The sequence below is a fragment of the Pteropus vampyrus genome, unplaced genomic scaffold, assembly GCF_000151845.1.
Source record: "Pteropus vampyrus isolate Shadow unplaced genomic scaffold, Pvam_2.0 Scaffold271, whole genome shotgun sequence".
Taxonomy (NCBI): domain Eukaryota; kingdom Metazoa; phylum Chordata; class Mammalia; order Chiroptera; family Pteropodidae; genus Pteropus; species Pteropus vampyrus.
Genome location: NW_011889052.1, coordinates 520,373 through 538,896, shown reverse-complemented (window position 1 = coordinate 538,896; position 18,524 = coordinate 520,373). Strand labels below are relative to the sequence as shown.

Here is an 18,524-nt window from a genome sequence, read left to right as displayed (position 1 = left end):
TTCAAAACCTTCTTGTTAAAACTTTTCTTTCCTTTTGGTGCTGGACCTTGCTCGCCTCCCTCAGCACACCCCATGGTGGTGGGTGTTCCTAGGGCTCCATCTGCACACTCCCCCCAGTGGTCTCCCACCCGTGACCAGGCTCCTCCTCCTGAATGCGTCATCTGCCTGTCCCAGGCTGGCTCTTCCTTCCGGGACCCACGACCATTTGTGGCACCATCTAAAGTACAGCTGGAGCCTGTTGTTTTCTCAGCTTCTGTTGGTGGCTGGTGCTGTTCCTGCCCCCGCCAGGCTGCTCGCACAGGCCTTGGCCGGCACGCTGCCCCTCCAGCCTGGTCCGGTTCCTTGGTTCCCCACACTTGGAAATTCTTCCCTGCTGGGTTTTTTTTTTTTTTAGTTTTAGGGAAGGCCCACGTGTCAGTCCAGCCTTCCAAGTTCTTGGTGAGCGGGGTCTGTGCTCACCCGCCAGCTTACCCAGCTCTGCCACGGGCCCTTCAAATCCATGGGCAGAGGTGGTAAACATGCACTGCCTTTTATTGGAGTCAGATTTTGAACCCTACTCACTTCGAGGCTTTAGGGCCACTGCCTGTCAATCTGTGCCTAGAATTTATTGATCCTTATTTCTTTATGGAAAAAGGAAATGGGGTAGGTGGCACTTGGGTCAAAGCTGCTTTTATGTGGAGACAGCAGCCTTCTCCCTCCTCCCCCCTGCCGCCTCCTCCTTAGATGCCGTTCCTTCCTTCAGCTGCAGACTGGAGGGGCCCTCCAAATGCTTGCTTTTTTAATTTACAGTTTTACCATGATGTTCCCCGGGTGCCACTTGACACGTTTAGCTCATTTACTCCTCATGACCACCAGGGCTCTGAGGGAGAGCCACCTGGCTGTGTTCTCTTCCAGGATTGTGGCTGCCCGGCTCAACGGTTCCCTCGATTTCTTCTCCTTGGAGACCCACACTGCCCTCAGCCCACTGCAGTTCCGAGGTCAGAGGGTCTGGGCTTGGCAGGTGCCTGCACCTGGTGGGTGGACTGTAGGGGGCCGTCTGCAAGGTGTCTTCTCAGAGAGCCCTCACTTGGCCTGTTATCCCCAGGGCAGAGAAATTCCCCCACCTCCCCCGTATACAGCAGCAGTGACACGGTGGCCTGCCGCCTGACCCACACAGTGCCCTGTGCACATCAGAAACCCATCACAGCCCTGAAGGCTGCTGCCGGGCGCCTCGTGACCGGGAGCCAAGACCACACACTGAGAGTAAGTGTCGGCCGTGTCTCTTGGGCGCTGGCACAGGAGATGGGGAACATTTGGGGACAGTCAGGGTGAGGCTGGAAGTGTCTCGGATGAACTATGGGAGGGATTGCCTGGCCAAAGTGGAATCTGGGAAAATGTCGGGCCAGAACTTGATGCCCATTCCTGCCCCAGGTGTTCCGCCTGGAGGACTCGTGCTGTCTCTTCACCCTGCAGGGCCACTCGGGGGCCATCACGACTGTGTACATTGACCAGGTGAGGGGCCCATGGAGCGGGCTCTGGGGTGGGGAATGCGGGAGTACCAAGCCAGGCCATGGCCCCACCCATCAGGGCCCTAGGACACCCATGCAGAGGAACGTTTCAGCCACAGCGCCCCTGGCCTGTTCCCCCAGACCATGGTGCTGGCCAGCGGAGGACAAGATGGGGCCATCTGCTTGTGGGATGTGTTGACTGGCAGCCGGGTCAGCCACATGTTCGCTCACCGTGGGGATGTCACCTCCCTCACCTGTACCACCTCCTGCGTCATCAGCAGTGGCCTGGATGACCTTATCAGCATCTGGGACCGTAGCACAGGCATCAAGCTCTACTCCATTCAGCAGGTAGGCAGGTTGGAGCCACAGGACTCTTGGGTGTTTCACAGAATGACTCAAGACACAGCCTGTCATGTTCTTGCCTCTAGGACCTGGGCTGTGGTGCAAGCTTGGGTGTCATCTCAGACAACCTGCTGGTGACCGGTGGCCAGGGCTGTGTGTCCTTTTGGGACCTCAACTACGGGGACCTGTTACAGACAGTCTACCTGGGTAAGAACAGTGAGGGCCAGCCCGCCCGCCAGATCCTGGTGCTGGACAATGCCGCCGTCGTCTGCAACTTTGGCAGCGAGCTCAGCCTGGTTTACGTGCCCTCCGTGCTGGAGAAGCTGGACTGAGAGGCTCTGTGGAGCCAGTGCACTGGACCTAGCCTGGGGGGAGTGGCCTCAGGACTGCAATATTAAACTTTTTAAAAAACCACAGCTGCCCAGGGCCTTGAGCACCACTTGTCTTCCCCCAGAGTTGCTCCTCAGCCTCCAGCACCTGGTTAGACCCTTCTCAGCTCAGAGCTGCTGTAGGCAGGAGCCATACAGAAAGGTATGGGGACAGGTTAAGGGAGGCCTTCCTAACCATCTCAGAGGTGTGGAAGCCAAGGGTGGCCCCAAGGTCATCTTAGCATCCATCCAAGCTCACCAGAGGCTTCAGGTGGTGCTACTGGGACTCAGGCTCCCTCCCTGAGGCAGCAATGAGCAGACAATGGGCAGACAATGGCCATAGAACAGGTTGGTTTATTACTTCAACAGCAAAGAGCTGAAAAATGTCAGATCTCACAAAGGAGCAGAACCTGACCCAAAGCCTGCAATACATCTCCACCCCACAGGGGTACAGGCTGGACCAGGCAGGGCTAAAGGCAGCAGGAATGGGAAGAAGAGACCAGGCCCACCTGGGCACGAAGAGATGATGTAGTGTGAAGGACCAGGCAGGCAAAGCCCTGTCAGGTCTTGTTGAGTGTCCAGAGCGGATCTAGAAGGCTGAGGGGGTCATCAGTAGGCCTGGCAGCCCGCAGCCCCTGCCCATTGTGGGCCTGCAGAAAGTTCTGCTTGCTCATCCGCTGTTTTCCCCGCAAGGAGCTGTCCAGGGAGAAGGCCTCAGGGGTCAGAGATGCCAGCAGCTCCAGAGAAGAGGAGGGGGGCTCCAAACTAGGGACTTCAGAGACTGGCTGTTCCTCCTCAGGCTGGGGGGCCTCAGGCAGGGGTGAAGATAGAGGGGGTGGGGAAGAGGATGGGAGCTGGACGGACTCCGGGAGGCTGGCTGGCGGCAGGCCCGGGGGCTCTACAGGACCTGGCAGGCAGGCCGCTGTTGAATCCAAGCCCCCAGGAGGCCGGATGCTGAGCTTGGCAATAGTGGCCTGGATGGAGCTGATGGGCACATCCCCACCAAGGACCAGGTCCTGGGAGTCCTGAGGAAGGTGATTCTGAAAAGAAAGGAGTGAAAACCAGGGCCCACAGGCTGTGTCTGTCCCAGCAGCCCCCAGGGTTTCCATCCTCACCTTCTGGCTGACGTTTGTGCCAGCCAAGGGTTTGCAGGGCGGGGGCACGCCGTGGCGTTGCAGGACCTGCTCCACGTGTCTCACCACTGCCTCGTGGCAGAACCTGAGGTGCAGCTGCAGACACACATGTCGCGGTCAGCTGGGCGAGGCCCCCGTCACCATGGGGCAGGTGCCTGTCCCAGCACCCGGACCCTCACCTTCTCCTGCAGCATGTGTTTCCTCTGCTGCCGCATGCGCCGCACCAGCTGTGACAGTTCAGGGAGCCTGTTCCCGGCCTCCACCTCCTGCACAGCTGCGTAAAGCAGTGCGAAGGCTCCTGTGCGCCCCACCCCAGAGCTGTGGCAGGAAGTGGGTGTTAAGACCAAGAGCCCCCAGAGAAAGAGCCCTCTGGCAGCTACCCCTGCCCCACACCCTACCTGCAGTGCACAACAATGGGCGTGTGCAGGGGTCGCTGGTGCAAGTAGTGTGCGTGCACCTCCTGGATGAAGCGCAGCAGGTTGCTGGGGCTGTCAGGCAGGCCTCTGCAGGGGCAGGGTCTCTGAGTCAGACCCAAGCTGGGGCCATCACCACCCCTCCCAGTGCTCCCAACCACCCAGGGCAGCAGACGCACAACTCGGGCCACGTGGGGAAGTGCAGATGCACGAGCGAGCGCTTGAGGCTCTGGTCACGGAACTGCAGGCTCAGCACCCGCTCCACATGGGTCTCAGTGGTGCGGACACTGCTCAGCGCCAGGCTCAGGGCACCGTGCACCATGGGTTGGCCTCGCTCAGTGGGGAAGTAGCGTGCCATCTTTTGCTGAGGAGCAAACAAGGCAGTTAGGGCTGCTTCTCCAGGATCCCTCCCGGGCACCCTTGCAAACTCTCCCCCTCACCTTCTCCATCTCGGCCTCAGACACCAGCATGACAATGACTGACACTTTCTGCTCATGCACCATGAGCCAGAAGTCGGCAGCTGTGCCGGGAAGAGGGGCCTGGGTGGCCACCAAAGGCGGGCAGTACGGTGAGAGCCCCTCCACGCGGCTGGCATTGATATAGTCGTCCTTGCCTGAGCGCAGCACCACGCGGTTGCTGTCATAGGGCATGACGTCCTGGTGCCGGTTCTTCAGCGAGTAGCAGCGGGCAATGGCGATGGAGCGGCCGCGGGCATCGTGTTCCTGTGCCTCTTGCAGCTCCCGCCAAACAGCATCCAGCGCCCCAGCGTCGCCCAGCTGGCCCCGAAAGGCCTCCAGCTCCTGCTGCAACTGCTGCAGCCTCTCAGGGTGCTCATAGGGGTCCCGCTCAATGAGCCGCAGTGCCTGTGGCCGCCGGCCCTCAGCTGCGTCCACCTTAGTAGGCTGCAGCAGGGGCTGCCCGCCCCCAGGAGGCTGAGTGCCACCATGCTGGCTCTCGGGGCTAGAGGACAGCAGGTCAGCAGCTGCAGGGCCTCGGCGCGGGCACGGGGGCGGCTCCGCTGCAGGGGGCCGAGGAGGGACTGGGCCAGGCCCTGGTGATGGGGCAGGTGAAGGCACCAGGTGGGGACTGGGGGTGGCCTGGCTGGCAGGTGAGGGTCCTCGAATAGAGAGTGGGGCTACCTGGGGGCCCAGGGGCCTGGGGGAAGGGGCAGGACCATACGCCAGGGTGGGATGAGGAGGCTGAGGAGGCCCAGGGCTAGGGAAAGGCAGCGCCCCCGAGTGGGGGGGCAGGGGATCCTGAGAGGAGGCTGGGTAGAGCTGAGTGTGTAGGGGTGCTGGCTGCCCCAGGACACCAGGCTGCGGGGGGAAGGGGTAGGGGGTTTGGGGAGGTACGAGTCCCGCTGTCTGGGGTGGGAAGAGGTGCGGATGCTGGAGTGGAAGGGGCTGCTGGGGGGGCTGGGGCCCGAACGCTGCTTGTGTGGGATGAAGCTGGGGCCCCATCCTCGGGGCTGGAAAACCTGTGGGGATCCCAGGAGGAAAGTGGTGCTGGGCTGGGGGCGCTGTGAGAGGTGGCTTGGGCCCCAGAGGATAGGTGTAGGGGGTGGGCACTGGCTGTGATGGAGGCACTGGAAAGCAGGAGTGGGGGGCAGCAGGGGTGGGGTTTGGCCGTGGCGCTGTGTGGCTCGAGATAGGAGCCTGGATGCTATCTACTGTGGTGGTGGCTGGCCGGACCCCCAAAGCCAACTCGGGGTTCGAGAAATGGGGAGGTGGGGCCGACGGCAAACCTGCAATGGGTGGGGGTGGCCCTACCCCCCCATAGGGACTGCTCACCACACCATGCTGTGGTGAAGATCGGGACACAAGGCCCAGCTCCGGTGCGTAGGCAGGGGGTGGGAAGACAGCAGGTCCTGGCACCATGGCCATTGCAGGGTGCCCTGGGGCCGGTGGGGCCCTGGGCTGCAACATCTGGGTAGGGCCCGAGTAGGTACCAGGGGGTAAGGGGCCTGAGAGATAGTGGGGTCCTGGGCCTGTGGAGGTGGAGAAAGGGCCCGCAGGAAAGCGGGGCGCAGCGGCTGTTCCCAAGAAGGCGTCGGGGGGCAGGCTGCGCAGCTCCTCGGGTGGATCTGCCTCCACCGCCTCCCCGTCCTCCCGGCGGGGCAGCAGTGGCTTGGGGGCTGTGGGCCGTGGTGGCGGCTTCTTCTTCAGCTCTCTGCGGGACAAGATAAGGAAGTGGAGCCAGACCCCCATCAGCCCAGCCCGGGTCTGGGCTACAGTTACACCGAGGCCTGGGCGCCATACCCACCTGTCCAGGAGCTGCTGGCGGGCAGCCTCTCGGGCCTGGCAGGTGGACTGCGCCCGTGCCAGGAGCGCGGCCACCTTGCTCTCCAGGTCTGCATAGAAGTCCTTGCCCTCTTGGGACTTCTTCATCAGATCCTCATAGGCTTCAAATGAGGCCACCAGGGTCTGGAGCGTGGAGTTCCACCTGGCGGGCAGAAAGGCCAGCAGGATGTGAGCAGCGGTGGCCAGGCTCTGGTGGGACGCTGGGCAAGAGCACAGGGCCAGGCACTGACTTTTGGTCCAGGTCGCTGAGCACCCGCCGCACAGCTGCATACTGCACATTGGCCTCCGTCAGCGCCCGGAGGACGTTGTCCTGGGCAGCCAGGTTCTGCTCTAGGTAGACCCTCAGCTGGTCGTACTTCTTCAGCTGCTCCTCGAACAGCTTCTGAGAGAGTGTCGGGGGTAGAGGGCAGACACTCAGGGCCTCACCACCGAAGCAGGGAGCCAAGTCAGAGCCCCTCCATCCTGCTCACCCGCCCACCTTCATCTCTGAGTGGTCCGCAGTCACCAGCGAGGCAGTGATGTCATCCTTCTGGATGAGCTCACGCAGCTGCTGTTCCAGAGACAAACGCTGGTCCCGCATCTCCTGCACCTTGGCCAGGATGCGCTTCAGGTTCTGCAGCACGGCCTTGTCCTCTGGGGGCAGCAGTGGTCAGTGAGGCCAGAGGGACCCCCAGCTCTGCGTTTCAGCACAGGGGCACAGGACTGGCGGGGCTCACCTGGGGTGAGGGCTGGTGTGGGCAGGGCAGCCCGGACCTGGTCCAGCGGCCCGCTGAGCAGGCGCAGGTTGCCAACATGCAGATTCATGGCGCGGTGCAGCTCGCTGTTGGTGAAGGAGGCCTTCTCGTGGACCTCCATGTACTTGGCCCATTCTCGCCTCACCTCTGCCAGCTCAGCCTTGGAGACTGCCATGTTGGCCCCCGCCTGACCCACTGCCTCCTGAAACTTCTGGTCTAGCAGCTCATCCTCCTCCAGCAGGTCCCTGATGTCCTTCAGGGAGGCTTCCACATCCGTGAACACACCGGACAGCACTAGGGTGTGCAAGGGCGAAGGGGAACAGCTCCTGAGGCAGGCAGGCCAGGCACCCACTCTGGCCCATCCCCCAAGAGACACAAGTGCCCCCTTAGTGAAGGGCCGGTGTGCAGCCCAACGCTTGCTGAGCGATGCAGACACGGCGCGCACAGGATGTAGCAATCCACAGAGGCTTGTGCCGAGTGCCTGGAGAGGTGCAACCTCCATCCTTGGTGAACAGGGGACGTGGAGAATGTGGCAGGTGACTTCCACATTCCCGTCCTCCACCTGCCCGCTCCCCACTCACTCACCCTGCATGGACTGGACGAGGTTCCTGACAGTGTCGGGCCGGACGCTGAGAGCCGCACACTTCTCCATGAGCTGGGGTGGGATGTGGCTGTACGCATCGAGGTTGTCCACTGTCTCAGGGTCCAGCTGCATTGAATCCATGAACTGGCTGTGGGGGCAACAGGACTAGGTGGGTGCTGACCCAAGTTCCTACATGTAAAAGCCGCTAGGGTGAGCCCCCCCACAGCTGAAGCTAGATCTGAGATCCCAGCAGAGAGCAAGTCAGCGTCCTGACCTCCACCGCCTGGCCTGACCCACAGAACATGCCACAGCACTCCTGAAAACACTGGGAGAGAAGACATCCTCCTCCCAAGACATGTGACTCTCCCCTTACAAATCTAGCACACAAGACCTGGGTGGGGAGGCAGAGCTAGAAAACCTGGTGGGAAGTGACATTTCACTACTCTCCCTGTTTGCAGGCGGCACTGGGGACTCTAGGGAGGTCTGGTGTGTGTAACCCCCATACCTCCCACCCCCAGTCCCATACTCACTCAAGGACCTCATTCTTGTCTTCAATCTTGGCCATCATCTCCCGAAGCAGCTTGGCCTTCTCTTCACTGCAGGAGAAGTGACAGCAGTTGGCATACAGTACTATATTAGTTTCAGGTGTACAATACAGTGATTAGACATCTATCTATGTAACTCACAAAGTGATCACCCTAATAAATCTAAGGACCCTCTAACACCATATAGTTATGATGTTATTGGCTATAATCCTTATGCTATACTTTTTATCTCCGTGACTAATTTTTATCTACCAATTTGTACTTCTTAATCTCCTCCCCCTTTTTCACTGATCCCCCTTAACTCCCCTTTTACCTGGCAACCCTCAAAATGTTCTCTGTATCTATGAGTTTTCTTCTGTTTGTCTGTTCTTTAATCTCCACATATATGTGCAACCATACGGCCTATGTCTCTTGAGACATCCCAAGCCCACCTGTGCTAATGCTAGGGCCAGCCCCTCCCACCCACCTGTACAGCGACGAGGCTTCATGGGCAGCCATAGGGACCAGTTTGGCAAAGATGTCAGGGCCTGTAACAGCTGGGTCTGTGGGGTTCACTGGCAAGGGCTTCACCAAGGGGGCGCCTGGGAGGAAGAGGCACATTGTGGAGACCAGGCCCATGCAGACCTCAAGTCGGCCTCTGTTCTAGCCCCTGCACCCCCCACCCCGATCCTCGGCCTCCACTCAGCGTCAGACCTTTTACAGGCTGAAGGGTGTCCAGTGCTGGGACAGCCTCATGGTAAATGAAGTCATTGTCCTTCTTGGCAGAATTGTACCTGGGTGTCCAGAAAAGGGAAGTGAATGAGGATTCTTGGGTAATCAGCGGGGATCCAGAACCCAGCCTCCCACGTGGGCCACTGTTCTGTGTGTGACCGGTGGCTTCCTCCCAAAGATGCAGGCAGTGGGCCGAGACCCTTCCTAGCAAGAAAGAACCAGGGCCACCCCACTCAACAGACTCACTTTCCCCCGATGATGTCCATAGTGAAGCGAAGTGCATCTTGCACAGTGTCGGGCTGGCCCTGTGGGGTAAGGATGCAGGGGGCTCAGCAATGACCAAGGCCAGTGCAGGACATCCCTCGGCTCTGCCAGGCTTGCTCCCTGTACTCTCAGGGCTGAGGAGCAGCCAGGCCCCTCCTCAGCTTTACCTTGGCCAACTTGATGGCTTCATTGAGCTTGTCCAGGGCACTCTGGAAGTACGCAACCTGTGGGGGACAGCAAGCAGAGCCTGGTCAGTCCTGCTTGGACTCTCCTTCTGCCACCCCACTGAGCCCTGCCTGGCCATTAGGTAACCCATTAGAAGGCAAGAAACTGAGGAGGGAGCTGGGTGCCAGCCAAGCCAACAGCACCGAGGTTAGTGTCACACTGTCCTCCACCTCCAACCAGTCAGCCCCTCGGTGGAAAGTCCGCTACGCCTCCTCAGTCCCCAAAATTAGGGCTGCATGTGGGACACACCAGGCCTGCGGCAGGGGGGTGTCCGGGGATGTGGGGGTGACAAGACCACTTTCCCTATTCTTTAAGAAAAGGGACCCCACTAGCATCTCACTAACAAGGCTAGAACCAGTCCTGAGTCTCCTCACCTCAACTCACTCACCTGCTCCCCAAATTTCTGCTGCTCCTCAGCCTGCTTCCCCATGTGCAGCTGAGAAGAAAGAACAGACGTCACTACTTATATCCCGAGCTGTGGCAACTCAGCCAGCCCAGCCCAGAGCCAGAGGCCACGGCGCCCTCACATGAGCCACAGCTGCAAAGTAGTAGATCTTCATCTGCACCAGCTTCTTCCAGTCCTTCTGGATCCGGCCCAGCAGCGAGGCGGTGTCAGGGTTCTCCAAGGCCCGGCAGGCCTCCTTGTAGTAATCTACCACCTGGGAGCCAGGACGAGGCCATCAGTGGGGTGTCAGCAGTAAAGCAAAGGCCTGCCCTCAGTCCTTTGAGGGCCACCATCTACCCCGGTCCCTACCTGTGCACTGATGCGGGCCACCAGAAAGCTCTTCCTGTTGTCCAACATCGACTTCTCCAGAAGGCACTCCTGAGCCTGGCCCTAGGCAACAAGTGCATCGCCTGCGCTCACCCGGAGGCCGTGCCCCTCCCAGTGGGCAGACCACAGGGGTCCCCTCTTCACTGTCCTCTCTCCTCCCACTCCCCCAGCTCCCAGCAGCACAGTCCTGCTCCTGATCCACCTGGAGCTCTAAGATCACAGCCAAGGCCCCTGATGTCCCATAACACCATCTACACAGGGCCTGGTCTAAGGTCCAGCCCAAACTGTCCTCTCCCCTGGATTCGACTCACCAGCATGAGGTTGACATTGAGAGTGAGGATCTGGCGACTCATGTCAACACTGTAGGCCTGAGGGAAGTGCTCACGAAGGTAGGCGAAGGCGCCTGCTGCACACTGGAAGTGAGTGCAGGAGACCTTCATGCCCTGGGAGGGAAGACAGGGAGGATGGCCAGAGGCAGAGCCAGACCACTGCCTGTGGCCACGCCCAAGGGGCGGGGCTCAGTCCAACCCTGGAGTCTGAGAACAGTCAGCAGCCCTCCCCAGTTGTCCCGCCCAAGGCCCCTCCCTGCTCCTCACCTCCTCAGACACCCGCTTGTCCATGGCCCCCAGCATGGAGTGCAGTGCCCCTGGGGAGGCAGAGGACACGGTGTCAGGGCTAGTCTGGGGCTGCTCCCCAGGTTGCCTGCACCTGTGTCGATGGTAAGGCAGAGGGGGCAGTGCTGTCACCCAGGGCCAGAAAAACAAGGGTCTGAGAACTGGGGCAGTTGGTCTAGGACACCAAAGCTTGAGCAAACGGAGAAACTCGGAAGTCCAACCAAGGCCCTAAGTCTCCTGCTCAGTACCAGGCAGGGGTGCAGGGAGAGGAAGCGGGGCTCCTGCCTCCAGCCTAGAGGTCCAGTGTTGAAGCTCAGGGACGCCTACACAGGGCTCTAGGGCTCTCCAAAGCTTCTCCCTTGAACCAAGCTGAAGCTGAGTCACCAAGGTTGACAGCAGGGCTAGCTGAGGCCAACCATGTTCTCCTGCCTGAAGCAGCCCAAAGTCAAAAGGGGGGGCGGGGGTACGGGCTGTTGAGTCAAAGAAGAGAGGCCATCCTGGCCACCTCCACCAGCTGGAGAACAGAGCAGCAATACTGCGTGGTAGCCAGCCCCGTACGGCCTCTCCCCAGCAGGGTGGCCCTGCCATGGCCCAGGAGAGAGGCGATGGCAGAGCTGTGGGGAAGGTCAGTGGAGGCCTCAGAATCCCAGGTCTTCCCTGCACCAGCCCACTGCCTTTGTGGTCTGCTGCTGAGCTGAGATCCTGGGTTGACAGGGCTGGGAGGCAAGGCCATGGGGAAGGGTTTGGGCAGCTCACCAAGGTTGTAGAGAATGCAAGCCTGCTCATACTTGATGTCCTCATGGGCCACAGACTTGCCTGAGAAGATTTCGGTCCTGCAGACATGCCACAACAGTCATCTTATAAGAAAGAGCTAGCCAGGGCCCTGAAGGGACCAGCTATCCCCGTGTAGGGTTGGAGGGAGGGAGGCCTAGGGAGACCACACCACACCACACCACTCCCCATCCTGAGCAGCAAGGAGAAGAAAGGAGAGGGCAGGGAAGGAGCATACCCAGGACCCAGACACCCCTGGGCTATCCCAGGCACCCTAGAGACTCCCACCAGCCCTGCCTGCCAGCTCTCACCAGGTGACAGGAACAGCAGCCTCCTGGCCTGAGCCCATTGGAACCCGACTCTGCAAGTAGTGGAGCTGGCCTAGGTACTTGCGGAGGACGCTGCAGCCCTCAAAGTCCCGTGGGACACGGACAGCATTCTGCGGGGAGGATGGGAGAAGCAGACCTGCCATCATTTGGGGTAGAGGACGGGCAGGTCTGTCTGCCCACAAATGTCCAGAAAATATGCATCAGAGTTGGTACACTGCACACTCTAAGGGATCCAAAGAAAGCCCACTGCTACATCTGTAGTCATTCAACAAACTGTCCCACTGGCCAGTGCTGGTGGACAGAACCAGCCCCACCATTCTGGAAGGCAGTTAACAACATGCATTAAGATTTTTAACATACTTAAATTGTGACCCACAGTGCTACGTTATGTTACGGCTACCCACACAAGAGAATGCAGCCACAGAAACTGAAGACAAGGATCTCTATTCACTGATATGTTAAGATGTCCATTACCTACTTATTGTTGGGCAAAAAATGTTTATAACTGGTGAACGGTGGGATTTCATTTATGTAAAATCCATATAGAAACTGATATCTAACTATGTATAGAGGCAAATATTTTAAAAATCTAGAAGGTTATTCACCAAAATGTTAAGTGATGATCCCTGGGCAATGGGGTTTAAGTAACTTATCGTATCCTATACATACATACAGAGAGAGAGAGATGTATATTTAATTCTTTACACTATATATTCTTTATATTGAACATTTTCAACTTTTATTAGCAATAAAGCTATTCCCATTTGGGGAATAAAACAAAACCAAGCAAATGATCCCTTTGCTCAAACAGAAGATCAGACAGTATACCTCCAAGAGGCAGGTACACAGAGGGGGTGGGGCAGAACCGCTGTGCATTCGCACCGCACCTGTGGCAGGACCAGAGCCCCGCCAGGATCCCAGCAGAGAGCTGGCCGTAACTGGCTAGAACTCCTCCAGGACACTACCGTACAGAGTCCAAGCCCTCAGTCTGGGACGCTCAGACGGGACGTGCACGCCCTGTGGGACCCAGAGCAGGAAGACTCCAGCACTCGCCCACTTGCCAGCGGTGTTTTGGGAGACCCTCTTCCACCTGGGTCTCGGCCTCCTCTTTGAACAGAAATGAAGAGCTCCCTTGTGGTAAGGCCTCCAGAAAGCCCAGTGCAAGGATAAGGTGTGTCACAGCCAAACTGCTGAGGTGCCACCTAAAGGGGCCCTATCCCACGGGCCAGGGCTTCTCAAATCTCATCTTATCACCCGCTCCCATCATCACCTCTGCCTTAATCAAATACCACTTGCACTTAACGTTTTCCTTTAAGCCAACCCATTTTTAAAACTGGAGCCACATCCTAGGAAGTAACATCTCTAAAATAACAGGTTTGATGTGCCAGCAAAATATTTTTAAATACTAAATCGCCCTTTAATCCAATCCTTCCTGTCCCACTCTGGCCCGTCCCGCTGATGAACTGCATGGGGGAGGACCAGAGCAGAACAGGGGGTCTTAAAGCTTTGACACTCACCTTATCCACTCCCTCACCCTCCAACCGCCCCCTACACCTGTCAGTTTTATTCTCTATAATCAAAGAGCCAAAAATTTATTCCGGCCAAATTGTCCTTCAAAACCAAGGGAAAAATTAAGATATTCCTAGATGGTCAGAGTTTTGTACACAGCAAAGCAGCTCCCTTCCCTCTCTGTATTCTATTGAAAGTCAGCCCTCAACACAAGGGTTTAAAAAAAAAAAAAAAAAAGACATTCTCAGACAGACAAAAGCTGAGGAAATTCGTTACCACTACATTTTCCCTGTAAGAAATGCTAAAAGGAGTCCTGTAGATTGAAGTAAAAGGACACTCGATAGCAACTTGAAGACATGGAAAAAAAAATCTCAGTAAAGGTACATACACGGGCAATTATAAAAGGTAATTTTATTGTAACAATGGTATGTGACTTCACTTTTTGTTTTCTTTATAAGAGACTAATAATATTAAAAAGAAAAATTCAATTTATATAGCTTTTAAAGAATATCTCTAATATATACAAACATACCAATTAATAATCTCTGCTTAGGGTGGAAAAATATAATCTCCTACACTTTAAAATTATGAATAAAAATTTTAATTAAATATTTTTAGAAGTAGTAAAAATTGTTTTTAGCTACTTTAAAATAGAGTGGCAAGTAAGATAATTCACATTTTAACTATTTTCTTCTCTTTAAGAACGGTGTCACCTTCTTTAAAAATCAGGTCAGTTCCTCTACTTCAATATAATAAAGGTGACGTATGAAAAGCCCTCTGCTAACATATTAACTGGTAAAAAACTGAATGCTTTTCTTCTAAGACGAGGAACAAGACAAGGATGTCTACTTTCACTACTTCTATTAACATAATACTGAAGTCCCAGCCAGAGCAATCGGGCATGAAAAAGAAATAAAAGGCATCGAAATTGGAAAGGAGGAAGCAAAATTATCTGTTTAGAGATATCTGATATGTACAAAGCCCTAAAAATTCCACAAAAAAAATGTTGTAACTAAGAAATAAATTCAACAAAGTTGCTAGATAGAAATAAGTATACAAAAATCATTTTTTTCTATACATTCGCAATGAAAAAAATTTAAAAACCATTTACAATAGAATCAAAAAGAATAAATTACTAGAAATAAACCAAGAAGGCAAAAGACTTGTATCCTAAAACTTTAAAATGATGCTGAAAGAAATTAAAGACATTAAATGTCTTTTTATTTGTCATTAAAGGCATTATAAAAATGGAAAGATATCCTGTATTGATGTATTAGAAGACTTATTATTGTTAGGCAGCAAAACTCCCCAAAATGATCTACATTTTTAGGTTTTACCTTTTAGAGATTCAATGTAATCCACATTAAAATCCCAACAGCATTTTTCTGCAGAAATAGAAAAACCCATCCTAAAATTCATATGGAATCTCAAAGGACCCCAAGTAACCAAAACGATCTTGAAAAAGAACAATGTTGGAGATCTCACAATTCCGGATTTCAAAACTTATTACAAAGCTACAGTAATCAAAACAGGGTGGTACTGGCATAAAGACATAGAGACCAATGGGATCGAAGAGAGCCCAGAAATAACCCCTAACATATATGGTGTTATAGGCCTGACTGTCACAGCCAGTCAGCCTGAGGGTCAACCCCCACCCACTAACATGCCAGCAGCAACTGAGGCCCAACTACAATGGGAGGACACACACGACCCATACAGGGGACACCTCTGGAACGCTTGGCTCAGGTCATCAGGGAGACTGCCACAGGGCACATCTTCTACATAAGACCACTCTGTCACAACTGGAAGGCACAGAAAATCTACCTAATACATAGAAACAAACAGGGAGGCAGCCAAAACGAGGAGACAAAGAAAGAAACATATCTCAAGTGAAAGAAAAAGACAAAACTCCAGAAAAAGAACTAAATGAAATGGAGACAAGCAATCTACTGGATACAGAGTTTAAAAAACTGGTTATAATGAATTTGAGCGAATAGATGAACTCAGTGAGAACTTCAACAGAGATAGGAAACAAAAAAGGAGACATAAAACAAACAAACGAAAAATCGGAACTGAAGAATACAATAACTGAAATGAAGAATACACTAGAGGGGATCAACAGCGTAGATGAAGCAGGACCGAACCAGCAATCTGGAAAACAAGGTAGCAGAAAACACCTAATCCGAACAGCAAAAAGAAAAATAAAAAAGAATAAAAAAGAAATGAGAATAGTTTAAGGGACCTCTGGGACATCAAGTGTATCAACAGTCCCATCGCAGGGGTACCAGGAGAAGAGAGAAAGGGACTGAAAACCTATCTGAAGAAATAATGACTGAAAACTTTCCCAGCATGGAGAAGGAAATAGGCATACAAGTCCATGAAGGGCAGAGTCCCAAACAAGGTGAACCCAAAGAGGCCCCACCAAGACACATCATAATTAAAATGCCAAAGGTTAATAAAGACAACGAGAGAATCTTAAAAATAGTGAGAGAAAAGCAGAAAGTTACCTACAAGGGAGCACTCATAAGACTGTCAGCTGATTTCTCAACAGAAACTCTGCAGGCCAGAGGGTTTGGCACGAAATAGTCAAAGTGGTGAAAAGGAAAGATCTACAACCAAGACTGCTCGAGCCAGTAAAGCTCTCGTTTATAGTCAGAGGAGAGAGAAAGAGTTTCCCAGACGAGAAAAAGCTAAAGCAACTCATCACCACTAAACCAGCATTACGAGAAATGTTAAAGGGGCTTCTTTATATAGGAAAGATATAAGAAAATATAGGAAAGAAAAAAATTGTCACTGACAAAGACGGTGGATCAAACCAACTATAAAGCTTGTACAAAGGTTAAAAGGCAAAAGATCATGTGTAATTACAATAAACTGAGGGATATACACAGACACACATACAAAAATAAAAATGATAACAAAAACATAAATGTGGAGAGGGTAAAAACTGTAGCAATTTTAGACTGTGTTCAAACTTAAGTGACCATCAACTTAAACTGCTACAAACGTAGTTTGGTATATGTGAAACACATGGTAACCACAAACCAAAAATGTATAAGAAATAAAAAGAAAGGGATTCAAATATAACACTACAGAAAGTCATCAACACACAAGAGAGCAAGAGAATAAGGAACAGAGAACTACAAAAACATAAAACACAAAAATCAATATTCAGTAATTGGTGGCATCTTTTTACTCACCCCTATGTTCATTACAGCTTTATTTACAATAGCCAAGATACAGAAGCAACCGAAACGTCCATCGATATACGAATGCATACAGCTGTATATACACACAGGCGTGGGAGCATGTGCACGCACGCACGCACACTGGAATATTATTCAGCCAAGTGAAAGAAGTCGGAGAAAGACAAATACCATATGAGTTCACTTATATGTAGAATCTAAAACACAAAATAAACAAAAGATATATAGCAGCATGTTTCTCTTTGTGCTTTTGTTATAAGTCTGGGGGTCTGAAGTCTACACTGGCTTGGCAGGATACAGCTTGAGTTCCAGCAGGTAAATACATGCTATAGAAATCAGTAGCTGTGTTTTCTTGTCTATCACTGACTACACACCAATCAGCCATCTCTGGCAATAAGCCAGCAGTATTGATGACTGACTTTGGTATACTACAGACCTGTTCATTTCAGATATTTTCAATCCGACTAGCAACCTTTTCTACATCAGCTATTCAGAAATTAGTACCAGTAACGACTGGTAACTTCAACTTCATCCAGAAATATATGGATGATATACCCCTCCAAAAGGTAAGCAATGAATTCATATGCTGCTCCCTTAACTGGAGCCTTCCACTATTTAAACTCAGGCAAATTTTTCAAAAGTGAAATTAGCAAATTGACACTTGGTCTTGATAACAACGTTTCCAACTCTTTCACAATGCAGTGAGCAGCAGAACAGTTTCTTGCTTGAGAATAGAGCCTACATCAAATCTAGGTCTGGTTTGCATACCTATTACTCCAGGAACTGTGTCACTATGATGAACCACAGCATGGATGATTGGGGCGGGACCACCTACTTCAGGAGGCTGAGGGAGGCATTCAATAAGCCACGTGGAAATGGAAAAATAAAACCTTACTCGAAAGACTGCCAAAGGAAACCACTACTCCAGCGTCACACTCTCTGGATCCCTCATGAAGCCACTCATTCACTGGGCAGCATCTTTTTTCAGAATCTGACTCTCCCGCCCCCTTCTCTACCCCTGGAGACTTGGCCTAATGCCCATGTGCCTCACTAGTGCCTTTCAGAATTTCACCGAACTCCCAGGAACTTTTTTTTGTTCATTGCTGACCCCACAGTGCCTAGAAGAGTACCTGAGATTAAGAAAGGATTAATAAACTTTTGTTAACAGAATGAATAATGCATGACTGGAACTCCAGGATATAAAGAGGATAAATGAAGAGCTCCTCTTAGTTCTCTTATTTGGGGATCAAGCTCTGCCCTCAGCTTGGGGCAAAGAAGAGTTGAGGCTGAAATTATTCAGTACTATGTGATTTTTATTTAAAAAATAGAAAAATAATTGTGTTCATAATATTCATTACAAAATCAACCTTTGGTTATTGTTTATTGTTTACTGCTAAGGGGCACAAGTTAAGAAAGGTTGAAAACACTGTGACAGTAAAATTTTAAGAAACTCATCAATTAAAATGATTTCATCTACTGGTGCTTTAGCATTGTTAGCTTAACTTCTGGCTTTTTAAATAAAAAGGAAATGTGTACAATCACCATGGCTGTCTCCAGGAATGGTTGTTTTGTTCTTTTTCTCTTATTTTCCAAGTTTTCCACAGTTCTGCAAAGTGTGTGACTGTGCAGATGCTCCTGCCCCCTATGAGACGAGAGCTCCTAAGAGGACTGTGGTGCCACTGCCACTGCACCCCCAAAATGCACACACTGGTCTTCTCAGACCAGCACAACTGCCAGCACTGTGCTCAATGCTGACACCTCGGACGCCAGAATCAAGTCACGCATCCTCACGGTTATCAGTATTGTCCTGGAAATGCCTGCCGACTGCAAGAAAATAAGGACTGCTGGAGAGAAGGCAAAATCATTACGTGTGTGCGCTATAGCCTGTGTACTTGGAAAACCCAAGAAAATGAGCTGAAACACTATCAGAAAAAAGAAAATTAACAAAATAAATTGCTCAACTGCTTTCCTCTACACCAACCATAACAAGTAGAAAATGTAACAGGGGACGGGGGAGGACACTCAATAACAGCAACAACAAAAAAATCCAGAAATAAATTTAACCAAATATATGTAAAACCTACATAAAGAAACCTGTAGCTTTATTGAGAAGCCTGAAAAAAAAAATCTAAAGAAATGCAGAAAAAAGCAACTTCATAAAGATGAAGAATATCAGCGACTGATTACATCTTATCTGGGTGACGAAGGTTTTCTAACT

General features: G+C 52.5%; 2 protein-coding genes across 3 annotated transcripts in view; one reads left to right on the top strand and one right to left on the bottom strand.

Annotated features, from left to right (window-relative positions):
* The window catches only part of SCAP (SREBF chaperone), a 56,860-nt gene extending 54,615 nt beyond the window's left edge, over nt 1-2,245 (top strand). Inside the window, exons 19-23 of the mRNA XM_011375332.2 lie at nt 895-977; nt 1,085-1,242; nt 1,411-1,491; nt 1,629-1,835; nt 1,916-2,245. Of these exons, the coding sequence (XP_011373634.1) occupies nt 895-977; nt 1,085-1,242; nt 1,411-1,491; nt 1,629-1,835; nt 1,916-2,161 (775 nt within the window). The 3' untranslated portion in view covers nt 2,162-2,245. The remainder of the gene's footprint in view (nt 1-894; nt 978-1,084; nt 1,243-1,410; nt 1,492-1,628; nt 1,836-1,915) is intronic.
* Nucleotides 2,246-2,531: 286 nt separating this feature from the next.
* The window catches only part of PTPN23 (protein tyrosine phosphatase, non-receptor type 23), a 28,032-nt gene continuing 12,039 nt past the window's right edge, over nt 2,532-18,524 (bottom strand). The window contains exons 3-25 of one of the 2 annotated variants that reach the window (XM_011375329.2): nt 11,574-11,701; nt 11,248-11,324; nt 10,474-10,523; nt 10,189-10,320; nt 9,860-9,940; nt 9,633-9,764; nt 9,494-9,541; nt 9,048-9,104; nt 8,863-8,921; nt 8,599-8,678; nt 8,372-8,486; nt 7,891-7,956; nt 7,363-7,508; nt 6,760-7,071; nt 6,522-6,676; nt 6,274-6,425; nt 6,006-6,185; nt 4,184-5,912; nt 3,923-4,107; nt 3,729-3,833; nt 3,510-3,648; nt 3,313-3,426; nt 2,532-3,237 (exon numbers count right to left, since the gene is read on the bottom strand). In XM_011375329.2, coding sequence (XP_011373631.1) covers nt 2,758-3,237; nt 3,313-3,426; nt 3,510-3,648; nt 3,729-3,833; nt 3,923-4,107; nt 4,184-5,912; nt 6,006-6,185; nt 6,274-6,425; nt 6,522-6,676; nt 6,760-7,071; nt 7,363-7,508; nt 7,891-7,956; nt 8,372-8,486; nt 8,599-8,678; nt 8,863-8,921; nt 9,048-9,104; nt 9,494-9,541; nt 9,633-9,764; nt 9,860-9,940; nt 10,189-10,320; nt 10,474-10,523; nt 11,248-11,324; nt 11,574-11,701 — 4,722 coding nt within the window. In that variant the 3' untranslated portion in view covers nt 2,532-2,757. The remainder of the gene's footprint in view (nt 3,238-3,312; nt 3,427-3,509; nt 3,649-3,728; nt 3,834-3,922; nt 4,108-4,183; nt 5,913-6,005; nt 6,186-6,273; nt 6,426-6,521; nt 6,677-6,759; nt 7,072-7,362; nt 7,509-7,890; nt 7,957-8,371; nt 8,487-8,598; nt 8,679-8,862; nt 8,922-9,047; nt 9,105-9,493; nt 9,542-9,632; nt 9,765-9,859; nt 9,941-10,188; nt 10,321-10,473; nt 10,524-11,247; nt 11,325-11,573; nt 11,702-18,524) is intronic. The other variant, XM_011375331.2, reaches the window with a different exon arrangement.